Source organism: Poecilia formosa, unplaced genomic scaffold, assembly GCF_000485575.1.
Source record: "Poecilia formosa unplaced genomic scaffold, Poecilia_formosa-5.1.2 Scaffold270, whole genome shotgun sequence".
Lineage (NCBI taxonomy): Eukaryota > Metazoa > Chordata > Actinopteri > Cyprinodontiformes > Poeciliidae > Poecilia > Poecilia formosa.
The window spans coordinates 813,641-827,721 of NW_006800209.1; the positions used below are offsets into that span (position 1 = coordinate 813,641).

Genomic DNA, 14,081 nt, shown 5'->3' on the forward strand with positions numbered 1-14,081 from the left:
CAAGGAGATGTCAATGTTAGCAGCAATACTCTCACACTGTTTGTTGCCTCATTATGACATAATTCACTTTAAAATGCCCAAATAGGATCAAAGGTTTCCTGTGCTCACTTGAAAACAGTGAATTTAACCATTTAGTTTACGATGAATAATAAGCTGTGAAGCAAATGCTAACTTATTCATCACTCGCGGCTAACTCTTAGCCAGTCACAGTTTTTACAGTGTTTGTCGATTTTCACATAGAGATGATTAAGTGCGAGCTAGGCCTATTAGGAAACAGTGAAATAGATCGTTAGCTTTGGGAAGCTAGAAACAGATGCTGACTTTGGTATCGCTGGTAGCTAACAGTTAGCTTGTTGAGGTATTCCTGACGTACTTGCAGTCGATCGGTTCATTAATATTTTTTTATGTAGTTCCCAAAATGGCCGCACACAAATTACTCAAGTGTTTAAAAACTTTTTAACTTGTGTTTAGTGTTTTCAGTCAGCTTGATTATTTTTTTTTTTAATTTTTATTATAAATTCAATAGGTCTGTCTATCAGCAGTTAGTGACGATCCAAATGGTAATCTGCACTTGACCTCTTGAGTGTCTAGAGATACTTTGTTACAGATTGCTCCATCTACTGGCTGATCAACATTAGGTTGATGCATGGAAATTGCCTGATGTCCCAAGAGACTGATGTGACGGGCCTTTTTTGTTTTAGATGTCAGCAGAACACGTGTTGCTTCTAATCAGTCCTTTTAGCGTTTGATTGTTTAGACTGCTGTAGTTTTTGTTGAGTAGTAATTTAGTTACACCCTAAAACTGAGAGCGCGTTTGTGTTAATATCTGACTTCAAATGCAAGTGCTTTGCCCCTCCTGGTTACGCTGAGCTCTTCTCCTGTGCATGTCTGTATTTTCACCCCCCTGGGTAACGGTTGTGTTTTGCAGCAGGCTGTTTTTACTTCAGTAAATTTGGCCTTTGTTCCACACCAAAGCTGGATATGTAAACAATCTGCAGTTACATAACTCACTGTGCTGGAAAGTGAACTTCATTAGAGGCTCCGTGTCTGGTTTTACTTCCCACTCATTTTCCCTTCCATCATGACCAGGAGCTTTTTCCTCACAAATTGTGTCAGCCTTGCCTGCTTTTCCTCCCCTCTCAGGCTCGCAGCTAGTTTTACCTCTGTGTCTGCTCACCCTAAGCTGTAAATCCATTTAAAGGAGCGGCGTAGGCTCCTGTTAAAGAGGCAGCTTTTATTGATTTGTTGTTAGCAGACAGTTGTCTGTGTTTCCTCTGGTGGGAAAAGATCATGCGCCTGCTGATTTAGATGGGGCAGAAACGAGCCGAAATGAGCGCTGCGCCCAACAGGAGTCCACTTCAGGTTTTCCAGTCTGCCGCAAACCAGAGGCTCTCTTGCAGAAAGATCACATGTAAAGCCTTCCCCTTTGTAGTGGAGGAGCACAGAGTGACAAGCTATTTCTTTCTTAAGAAAAAGAATCGCTAGGCTGTCGGAGACCTTGTGGATTTGTCCCCTGATTTATTTGTTTTCCTCCTCTTTTACCTGCTGCTGGACGTGGAGGTTCGTGTGGCGCTCCCTGTGGACTTTTCCCCGCTTTTTGCCGGAGTTACTTGGTTGGAAACGGTTGGCTGAGATCACTGAAGAACGGGGCTTGCCTCTGGAGCAAGAAAGTAAATCTGTTGGTCGTCTGCTTCGCTGGTTGTGAATGTTTTCAGCCACCGCTTTTTATGGCTCGCAGTCTGTGGCTCTTAAAGGAGAATGACTGCGTTTTAGGTAGTTTGGATTTCTGGTTTTGTTTCTGCTCTTGGTGAAGTCAGGCGGCATGTTCACGTTTGCTTTTTTTTTTATTATTATTATTATTTCAGATTAGAGCCGATGTCATGAAGTGGCAACCTCTGTGTTGGTGTACTTGATTTCTTCTGACTCCTACCAGATTATTTGTGTTGATTCTAAAGATTTTAAAATTAGTGGCGTTTTCGTGATTTGTCAACTCCCAAGTTCAGGTTTTGACATTGAACTTTCCCTTTTGAGATTAACAGCCACGCACATCGTGAATGTTTCTGTATCCAGCAGTGTTTGGATAACTGTGTTTTCACAGCACATGAAACGACTAGGTTAATCTCAGAGTCTCTCCCTGCCTTACTAGTCATTTCCTCTCTCGTTTTTGCCCTGACATGGCTGTGTTTGCTCCGGAGTTTAAACGGAGCTACGGAGGTTTCTCAAACACACATCAAACCTCTGCAACCACAGACTAGAGAAACGAAAAACCTTTTTTTTTTTCTTCCTTGTTGTTGTGGTACTCAGCAGTAACTTCTTGCAGCCGCAGTTTAGCTGACTTCACTTATACTAACCTGTCTTTTTTTCTCTCTCTCTCTGTGTCTCTTTCTTTCTTCCTCTGTGAAAAAAATTGCAGAAGCGCTTCATTAAAGGGCTGAGACAGTTTGGCAAAAACTTCTTCAGGATCCGAAAGGAGCTGCTGCCCAACAAAGAAACGGTAAGATGTCTTTTTTTTAATCTTTATTATTTAGATTTTTGTTCAGCTTGAACTTTTCCAGAGTTTCCTCATTTTAAATACAGATGCACAGAAAACAAGGTGCGTCTTTTGAGCACTGCTGCTTTCCAACTACAGGCCTTGTTTTGTAATTACTAAGACCTGCATTAACAGACTCCGTGGAACAGGAAACATAAAATTGAAAATCTGCTTCAAAGACTAGACATGATCTAGTGCTGCAACTTGTAAAGTTGCAGCACTCGTAACCCGATTGTCCTGCATGTGTGCTGTAAACTGTAACAGTTTAGTGTCAACCTTTACAGTAGCTGTCAGTTGTCTAATGCTTCCATTGTTTTATGGAATACTTGTGTGTCAAAGTTGCAAAAAAAAAAAAAAAAGTGGGGGGGGGGCAACAAAACCCTGAAACATGAATAAATGAGATTTGTTTTTAACTTTCCGAACACTTGAGGCTCAATGGAGGCGGCCGTTTTATCCTGTAGCTGAGCGTTTTCCATGTCACTGCCAGCGCTGTTGATTTGTGGAGGCAGTTATTTAATCTTTCTCACACTCTGTAATTGTGTTATTTGCATGCACTGGTAGCGTGGGGTGTTGCTGTTGCAATATTTCCCTCCGCTGCGTTTGGGTGAACACAAACGTCACTGTGGTAATCGTCGCTGAACAACTGTGCATGACCTCTGTCACGGTGCAGAAAAAGCTCAAATCCCGGCCCAGATAATGATTAACGACTGCTAACTTTTATTGACTGGAAGTCGTAGCAAAAACAAAACACTGTTCTGACTTTGCTCCTGGTTGCTGAAGTTTAATAATGATTACAAAGCAACGCACCGCCAACAGAATGCAAAGTTTCCGCTCTACTACAGGAGAAATTTAGAGCGGCATTCTGCATTTTCCTACAGCAGAAAGCTTCACGCCTTCGAGTTGGCTGCTGGATTACTCTCTCTGAGAGAAGCCTAGATTCAGAAAACCTTGCAGACCCTGTTTAGTTGTTTTGTGCGGCTGCTCCCGCTGGAAGTGTGCCGGCACAATGCTGACACAGACATCAAAGCAAAAAAAAAAAAAACCCAAATTGTTTGTCATGCTTCTCATCTGCTTCATTTCCTCGTCTGCTGCAGGGCGGGGGTACAGCAGACCTCTCTGTCAAACACACAGACTTTCACACACTCAGGAACTCCTCGGTGCTTCTGTGTCACGGTTTCTTTTTATTTCTGAAGACCTAATTCAGGCCTTTTGAAAAGATGACGTCTGAATTAGGCATGGACCAGTTTCTAGTAAGGAGTTGTACTTCACAATCATTGGAATTTTTCTTTATATCGAAAATATTTCCAATCAATCAATTTAGTATTTTTTCGGTTGCAAGTATTTAAGCCTCCTTTCAGCCAGCTGACTGACAGTGAACAGCAACAGGTGGGGGAGGAACAGCACTGTGTTGCAAAAAAAGCTCCAGTCATGATGGCGTTTTTGTTTTAACAACAATTTTGCGATGAAGAATATTAGCAGCTCTGTGTCCTCAAGCCTGAATGAGAGATGCTGGAGTGACGAGTTTGATCTAGCTGGCTAAAAGAGGCATCCTAGATCTTTTCAGGAGATTCTGTTCTTTAAAAATACACCCAGGAGAGAAACCCCAGCAGATGTAGCTCCTTTCAAGAGAAAATTACACTTAAGCAGCTGATTGCATAAAATAACCAAATCTGCTCAGGCTTGCTACCTGAGCAGATAGCCTGCCTAGCTGACCAGCTAATATCAGCTTGTTGTACTTTGGTTATTTTATAAAACCAGGAAGAATATTCTGCATCGTAGACACTTAAATATCACTAAATTTCTGGTCAAAATCTATTTAGCTTTTTAAAATCTCTAGTGATTTATGTGATATTACTCTAAGTATTTTTGAAAACTTGTTGTGCTTCTGTTTTATACAAAAGCTCTTTGTATATTAAAATAAAATATATTGGTGATATTTTTCCTTGGTTATTCTGACATGAAAATCTTAAGCTGAATCCTTTTATTCTTTAAGTCATTCCAGTTATTTTGAGTTTTATTTTTTAATATGTGGCTTATTGATTGGCTATAAAGGCGGTATTAACGCAGTCGAACCTGGAGGGGGAGTTTACTTGGCAGGTAATAGACCTTACCTGAGGATCGGAGGCCTGCCACCACAAAGCAGAGGGAGATTCATTTTCCTCCTGCACACAAAAAATAAACTGGCCTGTAAACATTTGAAGGGACGGCTGTCGTAGCATGTGAAGAATGGATACAGCTTGTTTTAGATGCTAAAAACGCCGGGGTTGCTACATGGAGGATTTAAAACATTACATGATTCCGGTTATTGCGCGCTAATTCCTCAAGGAACGCTGCGTTTAATATCTGCCTGTCACTGCAGAAGGATGATATGGATTTCTGTCGGGGCTGATCTCGCGTTTTTACTCATATTTTGTTTCATAAATAGAGCAGTATGTCTCATGCCTGCTTACTCCCACTCTAAATCCTGGCGCGTAGCGCGGAGCTTAAAGCCCTCGGGCGGATATCCAGGGCTACGGAGGTCCGGTACAGAGTGTCTGCCCCTCGCTGCTCCTCCTCGCTCGCATTAGCCGCTCTGCCCCTGAAGCAGCACAGCTCAAACCGCCAGTGCCCAGGGGTAAGCGCCCAGCGCTGTGTAAACACACCAGGCCTGACTAGCAGTGAGGAATGCCTTATATAAAGTCACAGCAAGGCCCAGCGGGGGGAAGTGGGTGTGCCGTCTGACCGTCTGCAAGCTAGCTGTGCTGCCACCATTTCCTTCACTCCTGAGAGGACGTCATGGAGCACGAGCTGGCCGAGTCCACTGTTTGAACAGCTCAGATATGCTAAAATGGCAGATTAGAGATCAACTCTGCGGCTGTTTTTTTTTTATTTTTTTTTTTTACTGGAGAGGTTTTCAGGAAAAATTTTGTTTGGGGATGGAGGGAGGGGGGTCAACAGACTGTATTTGCTAAACAGAGCTGTATCAGCTTCAGCTTTGTTTGCAGTGCAGCTCAACACAGAAATGGACAGGCCAAAACTTCCAGAGATTAAAGAGGGAAAAAACCAACATCCTATAAATCATACACACAAAAATATATAAATTAATTATTTAGACGTTTAGGACACACAAACGCATCTCTAACCTTACTGTTTTGACAGATGAAACAATTTTCAGAGCTCAGTCACTCGTTTCTTTTCACCTCACAGAAATTGGAAAGTTAAATACGCTTCGCTGACCAAAAATACTATTGTAATAACATCTCATGCTTGAAACTGTGCTCAGTTTTTCTTTGTGTCCTGAGAGATTTTAAACGGCATGAAAGCGCAATTTATTAACTTGATACACTCTTAAGTGTATTATAAAGTTTATTTATAGACTGTAAACCTGATGAGCAAGAGAACAGAGAGCAACTATAATCTAATAAACCCAGTGAAGTCGCATAAAATGTTTACAAGCTTAGAGCAAAAGCTGTATGTTTGTATTTTTATCAACTAGTTCTTTTATATCATTATTCCTGCTGTGTGTGGTTGGTGCTGCTGAGGAAAGAAGACTCAACGTGGAAGATGGCCAATGGCTGCTCAAAGCAGGATGGTTGGAAAATATATTTTCAGTCCTGTTTATATATTCTATTATTTTCTATATTTTGGTTCTCAAAGGTAAATCAGAGCCAAGAGAAGGAGGTCAAAGCTTTACAAGAAAAACTCAAGAGTCGAACACAAACATTTGGATTAGTCCGTTCGTTCGGGTGGCAGCAGGAGATGAACGTTGGCGTCCCCACATATTGAATCAACAAGACCTATCAAAACCGAGACGCAAGATAGCATTAGCTTGCTACTTAAAGAAAATGCCTCCAAGACAAAGGTCCACAGCAGAAACAAATAAAATGTCCTCCAACTTAAACGTTTTTGCTGGATATGTCTTGTTAGTTGATATAAACCACAAACAAGTAAAGTGATGCAGAATATTAAATCTGAAAGTTATTTAAACCAACCTGTTTTCTTACTCTTACCATTGTTTTTTCTCTCTAGTTTTACAGAAATGCAAAATTATGAACCTAACATAATTATTTTTATTTTAAAGGGAGTAAAACTATGCTTAATCCGTTAATTTTACGACAAAAGGATTGTGTTTCTTGCTTTATCACCTACCTGGTTTAAAAAAAAAAAAGCCCATAAAGCTGTACAAACTGACAACTGGTAAAGCCACAATCAGATTAAAAGCAGCTAAAACGCACTTTTGGATCCTACACCACAGGAAGGTGATTGAATTAGCCTCCGCTAGATTATCTTTACGCGTTTCCGCTTGGATTGTTAGCATTCAGAAACGTTGCCATTAACCTCTTGGTTTTCAGCACGGACCTCGTCTGTGCTTGTGATCTTTATTATTATTATTATTATTTTTACCTCATCTTGATCTTTTAGCTCTCAGATCAACCAGAAGGTGACGTGCCAAGCCTCTCTCTCGTTTCCTCTCGTCTCTGTGTGTAGAAGCGGCGCTCTGTCCCCTCCAGCTGCTGTCATCTGCAAGACGGCCAACAGGAGAGCGCCGCTCTCAACACAACCTCACAGCAGATGTTTGCCCTGGTACAATCTGTACAAACGTCAAATTGATTAAATTGCCTTGTCCTTAGCCCAGCGGTCCCAACCTCGGGGGGCGGATAGGTGTGATTATAAATATTTAGGTTAAAACATTAATTAAAGCTGCTGCAAGATTACGGTGGCCTGGTGGGTTTGACGGCAGATGAGAGAACAGGATCGGTGCTTGGTCAGTGGGTTGGTGTGTTTAGGTAGTAATGTTGCTGTCAGCTGAGATAAACCCAACCAGCACATATTGATGTTCTTTTAACAGGCGGCTCGGCACAGCTGAATGGAGGCAGATTAATAGAAGGCGCTCGCTGTGTAATTGAGTCTTTGGTAGGCTACGTGTTGTGTGGGCTTTGCAGACTGGCTTATCAGCAGAACACGCCGGACCGAGCGAGCTTCCAGTGCAAAGGCGCTGCTGCCTTCCACTCTGCTTTCACTGGGAAAAGCGCTTACAGCAGGAGAAACACGAGTGCTGATTCTTCATCCTGTGCATCCCTGACCTGTGAAAGCCGAGCTCATTCAGTCGCCCCGTTGCAGAAAGGCGCTGCGCAGCAGGGCCGTCGCTGGCTGTTTAACCATTTTCCACATGCAGAGATCCTCCTCCACGCTCGACCTCATCGCTTTGCTTTGTTTGGACTTTTTAATGACTAAAACACTGTTTCTGTCTGATTTTACACATAATTAGCCTCTAAATGTTGAGCCTTTCTTTAAAAATAATTATTTGTTGTTAAGAAATAAAGGCAATTTAAAGAGCAGTTGAGCCATTTTGTAAAGGTTAACCCAAAGCCACCACGTTTTTTAGAAGGTGTTTCATTCTTTTATTGATTCATGTTTTTTTTAACTAGTTTGTGTGCCAAGTTAAATTATTAAAATGGAAAATCCCAATCCAATTTGTAAGAGTTAAATTGTTAACATTTATGGAACCTCTGTATAGTAAGATTCCTCTTGTAAATGGGTAAAAACATAGCTTAGATATGTTATTAATCAATGTGGAAACACTTTGAGAGAGAAAACACTGACCAGGTTTCTGCCAAATAGTGAGGTGAGTCTGTATACATATTTCATCTAGATACAAATAGGTGAACATATTCCAGTAAGTCTGTGATGTTGATGTTTTTCTGCTTTGAGTTTGTTTAAAATCTAGAGCCCCAAATGGCAACTAGTTGATCCAGATACTATGTGCCTGAAGGCAGAATTGGCTTTGAATCAGCTTTGAATTTTACAGAAAACTAAATAATCACAAGATTATCCTCCATTATTTGGCATTTATCTAATGAAGAAAAGTGCATCAGAGTACATGCTGCTGGTTCATGCGTTCATAGACCAACAGTGGTAGTGAAGTCATTAGTGTTGATCCGTTTTTTTAGTTTCCACCTGTGACACATTTCTCACATAGTAGTTACACATTTTCAGTTTCTATTAATGGAATCTGATGATCTCCAGATAACATTTCAAATCTGATTGTGTTTTTTTGGTTTTTGCTTTAATTAATGCAGCTAAACTAATGTTTCCTACTTATTTAAACTTTATTTCCTTAAGATTCATAGAAATCAAAGGTTTTTGGGCATAATACTTTGATGCATAAAAGGGGGTAACTGAACTCTTTGTTGTATTCAAAACTCAGAAAACCTGTTGCACATCTTTTTCTTTTTTGTGGGTTGTCCTAATAACAAGCAAAAACCAGAATCGGCAGGTTAGACTTCCGGAGAACCAGACATTGGCGTAAGCCAAGAAAAGGCTGATCGGTTTCTCTCCACTAAAATGTTTCTGTAATCCCCTCGGAGTTGAATTCGTGCCTCCTCGACTCTGTAAGCACGCAGCACGGTTCCTCCTACATTAGCAGTCAGCTCGAAGGTGATGGAAGTCAGCGCGCCCTCCAAAACGAAACGCTGTACGGCTGCCGTAGCTGTTGAGGAATTCAAGGTCCATGGGTCAAGCGCATATATAATAAACCGCGGTTTGATTTAGTTTGGAAATACTTCCCCCTAACCTGCCTGAAATGAATCAGGAAGCAATCTGCCCTCCTCCGTGTGAAGGCTGAGGAGGAAACGGGAGGAGCTCCGCTTCACACTCCTCTAATGGATGTTTACACAACTCACCGTCGGCCAGCAGAGCCCAGAAACGATGTCCCAGTGCTCTCCGTTCCCTCCTACCGCCTGAAATATTTATCACGCATTTTTACTTGCTGAATTAGCCTCGGTAAGTAAAAACCGATCGGCTTTCAGCCTTGATCGTCTATTGTAATCCACTGCTGGCTCGTTCCTCCTCCTCGCCTCTTCCCGGCTTCGGACTCGGCCCTCCCCCTCGTCGCCTCTTCCCCCGAACACTTCTCCTTCCCCTGCCAGCAACAGCCTTAACCGTTTGGCTCCGTGTCAAAGCAGGGGCCTTTTGTGGCTCTGTCACAAATCTGCCAGGAAAAACAGAAACCATCTGTCCGGGCCTGGGCCTGAGAGCGGATGAGGGTGTAAACACACGAGTTTAGCCCTCGCCCTCCGCCCTGCCAGCACACACTGGACCACCTAGACCAGCGCAGGATCACGGACTCCAGCTCCTCCACAGGTCCTACTGGCAATTAGGCTGCAGCCGAAATTACTGCAGTAGTTAATTATATTTAGTTTAAATCATGTCAGGGTGATAAAGCATCCGTTATAACTTGTTGACCTCAGTTTCTGCATCACGTAACGTATTGTAATGCTAGTTGTTAAAAGCTGTTTTGTGTATGTATAATGAGCTTATAAATAAAACTTGATAATGTTTTATTTATAAAATGTTGCCGTGTTTGCACCCTTATAAGGACAGATATTTGACACGGAGAAAAAATAAATAAATCCTATTTTTTAATCACGTATGGTAGTTTTGGTTCATGTGGTTCATTGACGACCGCTCCTGATCTGTTGTATATCGGTTATAGCCGCAGCACATGGCTAATTAGCATATCAGTACATCTGCGCATCGCTGAAGCCGTTTCAGAGCCGCTGCGTCTAGATTAATTATGTCAGCTGTCATAGATGGCAGCACATGAATTCAACATGTGTTAACTCATCAGGAATATAAAACCAGTGAAATACGGTCCAACTGGTGGAGACTGCGGCACAACGGCAGGTTTTTGTTTTACTGCAAATCCCAAGGCTGAAATCTGTGTTTTATGGAACAAAACGGCGCCGTTTATAATGCCTGTACACAACAATTATTGAGAGTTGCTGTTTGAAAACATAATTAGAGCCGTTTGCCGCTCTGTTTCTGACCAGTGACTTGAATTTGTTCTAGACGGCAAAGAAAAATCTATATGTGGAAATTCCTAATTTGAAGAATGTGTTGAGAAATATATTACGAGTAATCATAAATTGATTCCTGGTAGAGATGTGGAGAACCTGTAAGAAAATCTCTGATGTATTATAATATAAATACTGAACTATCAGATGTTTTGTGTATCTCTGTTCTGTTGCATACTATTAAACTTTCAGCCTGTACCTCTCCTGGAAACGTGTAAAAGCTCTTTTGGAAATCTGTGAGGAACCGGAAATGTCTGTCAACAAGTTGACAGATAGCAGCTGACCGAGTGCAACAAGAGAGGCGTGTGAGCTGCAGAGTTTCTCTTTTATGCCAGCAAGTCCATTAGTGAGAGCGAATAATTGTTTCAAAGTTTTAAATGAAAGTAGTTCATGTTAAAAATGTTTCAGAAAAAGTCATAGATGGCCATTCCTGAATTCAAGAAAACATTTTCCTCGCTAATACCGGAGAAATTGTATAATTTGAAAAGCCCAGACCTGCTCCCTAGCCATCCCAGAACTTTGATAAAATGTTTTAGCACATGGTCTCCAACTTTAAATCTATTTCACACTCTTGTATTTGTGTGCAGCGTCCTATTTTAAGTGGCAATAACTGCCCTGGAAGCTCTGAGTGTCGTGATAAGAGGGGTAAGCCCTTTGCTTGTCGGATAATCCAGCAGCCAGAAAGCTCCTGCCGATGGAAGCCGTCTAAAAGGTCTTATAATGCTGAGCTTATGTTGTCACTATCTCATGTTCTGCAGAGCAGCAACAGCAAGGTCTGTGCCGTCGCACAGCGACTCGGCGGAGTCTGAGAAAATTATTAAGCGAAAGCCACGACCTGTCGAGGTTTTCGCTCAAATACCTTCGTAATTTTGGTAACCAGATTCACGTGAACGTGGTTCATGGCGTTTTCAGCTTTTCTGGTACTAATTTCGCTTTTAAGCGCCTAACCCAGACGTCCGATCGCGGGGGCAGAAACAGAAGGTAATGAAAGTTAAAGTGCTGCTGGGGGCCTGCGGCAGCATGACAAAGTGTGTTTGATGGAAAAAAGCACACAGTCGGAGTGAGAGACGCGACTGATGTGGCTTCAGAGGGCCTAAATTTGACATGCAGGCAGCCTGAGAGGTAATCTGTCTGTCTCCCTTTGACACTAATTTACAGCGCAAAGCTTCCCTCAGCCGCAGTAATGCCGTGTTCGTCTTCAGCTGCTTTTATCTCGCATATTGTGGAACTTGGCTGCATGTTGAACCCGTTATGTCTCACGATCAATCTCCTTTGTTTACAGTGACTCATTGGAAGTGGTTGTTTTTGAACCGCACAGAGAGGATTATCTTTCTGGCTTTTACTCCACTTTAGCCGTCCTTCCTCATCAGAAACGGCACTTGGTTGCTTAAATTCATCCAGACGTTATTAATCCGCCTCCTTTGTAGCTCGGTTTTCATTTCCATGCGGCTGCAGCGGCTCATCAGTGCACCTGTTAATTCTCTTTCAAAAGCCCGAGTTAATGTTTTCATTAGGCTCGCCCTAATGTAATGGTACTTGACACAGTGCAAGTGATGGAGAGGCAGGGTGACCTTTCCCCGTGTCTGCCAAGCTGGTGCTGAGGCCGTGTGGTTGTCAGCTCGCAGCGAGGAGGCAGCGGAGCACCGCTGAGAACAGTCATTAAGCACAGAGCAAAGCCAGCGCGCGGCACCGCTCCACACTTTTGATCTGCACATTTCAATTAGATTTCACATCAGGACGCCTGCTTTCCCTCAGTTTGCACCTGCGGCCTGCCTTTCCAGCTGTCCCCGGCCAGGTTGAGGAGGGAGGCGCACAGGAAACGACCCGCGCGCCCCGCAACCGCCTGAAATGGATGCACAAACAGCACGGCTTTCAGGGAATTATCTTTAACTTCCCTGCTTTTATGGAGTGAGAGCAGGAAGTCCATGTTGTTTTGAGTTGCCTGTTCATTTTATTTATCCAAGATAGTTTCTTTTTTATTCATGCAAATTTTGCAAGTGGAATTGGCCCAACTTTTCAAGATGGCCTCCATCTTCAGCTGGTTTCGTACACAAGCTAATGTGGTAATTGATCCAACTACAGAGACAGAAGCTCGAAGATGGACAAATATTTGTGTTTCCAGGCCTTATTCCTTATCCGATTTTCTGAAAGTTTAATCAGTTTCTCCAGTCACTTGTCCATCCATCTGTCATTGTCAGTCTGTCCATCCATCTGTCTATCCATTTATTTTTTATCCATGCATTTGGATAACATTTCATCTGTTATTATTCAGCAATCTGTCCATTATTCAGCAATACGTACATCGGTTTGTTCATCATGTGTCCATGCATTCAACCAATTATTTATTAAAACATGTGGTTGTCCATGCATCCTAAGCATCTTTCCAGTGGCATTTTTGTAGATTTCAAATTCACACTCCTCCTTATGCTTGTCAAGATAACAAATTTTGCTGAACGATAAATTGCCCCAGAAGTTATTTTTGATAAAGGATGATATTTTTGTTTTTAGACCATTTTCAAGTAATGTAGTGGTTGTGGCCTAATAAAGCAAACACACACTGTCAAAGATCAATAAATTCACATTGGAACTGGAAGACATTTTAAATATCCAAAATAAATAAAACACCCCCCAAAAAAAAAAAATAAAACAGATACTAAAGACCCTGGAAACAAAATTGCTTTTCAAAAAAAGGGGCTAGTAGAGACCAATGCACTAACTACACTGAAGCCTTTTCTCATCGAGTCTTTGGTAGAAAAAGAGAGACGTGAGAAAACCAATCATCCAAATGGAAATGATCAACCTCGTTTTAATTTATCATGCAATTAATTGATTTATTGCTTATTGTACCAGCTTCAGTCCTGCCACTGTTTAAATATCTGCTAGAGCATCTTCATACGTCATCAGCATAGAGAACCAGTCTGGAGTTTGGTGGAGATGTGAAGGAAACTCTTGCATGTGTTTTGCAGCACCGTGATTTCCTCTGAAATTGGAGCAGGTTCCTCTAGACCCCAACGCACTTCAGTAAATACTTTCCAGTGCTGCTTTGCCTGATAAAATGGGAGTCCCTACTGTTTCTGGTAGATATGAATTCCCCCATAAGAACCACATGAAGGGAGATCTCATTAACAGGTCTAAATCCCACTGAGTTGAGCATCATCTACCAATCAAAGCAGCAATTCAGTAAAACCAAGCTTGCTCCGTAATGTTGAACCTAAATGACTTGTTGAAATAAAAAAAAAAAAAAAAAAAAGCTGCTTTCTTGTATTTTCACAGCCAACAACTACCCGCCTCAAGCAGACTTCTTTGATGATAAGGAATTAAAGCAGCTGCAGCCCTTTTGTTTCCTTTTAGTCCAACGTACAATGCTTCTGAACAGCTGTCTTTGTGTTGGTTAAATACGTTTATAAACATTAATTTTTTAACCAAACTGGTTTTCCCAGCTCTTTGTTTTTGGCCAAAAAAAATTTTTTTTTACAGACGACGTGGCGCTATTGCTGAGAAGCCGTTAATGCATTTCAGAGCGCAACTGGCTGACTAATTTATGTCAAGTTTTGCAGCTGAAGCGGGAAGGAAAACAGTCAATAGCCATTAAACCCGGGGAGCTTTGTCGAACAGCAGTTTAACAGACCGCCGCCTGTAGATGGCTGCCCTCTGGGCTTTAAAGATTACAGGTGACTTACTGCTCACTAAACAGTCACACAGCATGACTTCATGAA

At 42.0% G+C, this 14,081-nt stretch overlaps 1 protein-coding gene across 6 annotated transcripts in view; it reads left to right on the plus strand.

Annotated features, from left to right (window-relative positions):
* The window catches only part of rerea (arginine-glutamic acid dipeptide (RE) repeats a), a 180,676-nt gene that overhangs the window by 151,713 nt on the left and 14,882 nt on the right, over nucleotides 1-14,081 (plus strand). For all 6 annotated transcript variants that reach the window (XM_007570934.2, XM_007570936.2, XM_016681116.1 and 3 more), the window contains one exon: nucleotides 2,414-2,494. In XM_007570934.2, the coding sequence (XP_007570996.1) occupies nucleotides 2,414-2,494 (81 nt within the window). The remainder of the gene's footprint in view (nucleotides 1-2,413; nucleotides 2,495-14,081) is intronic.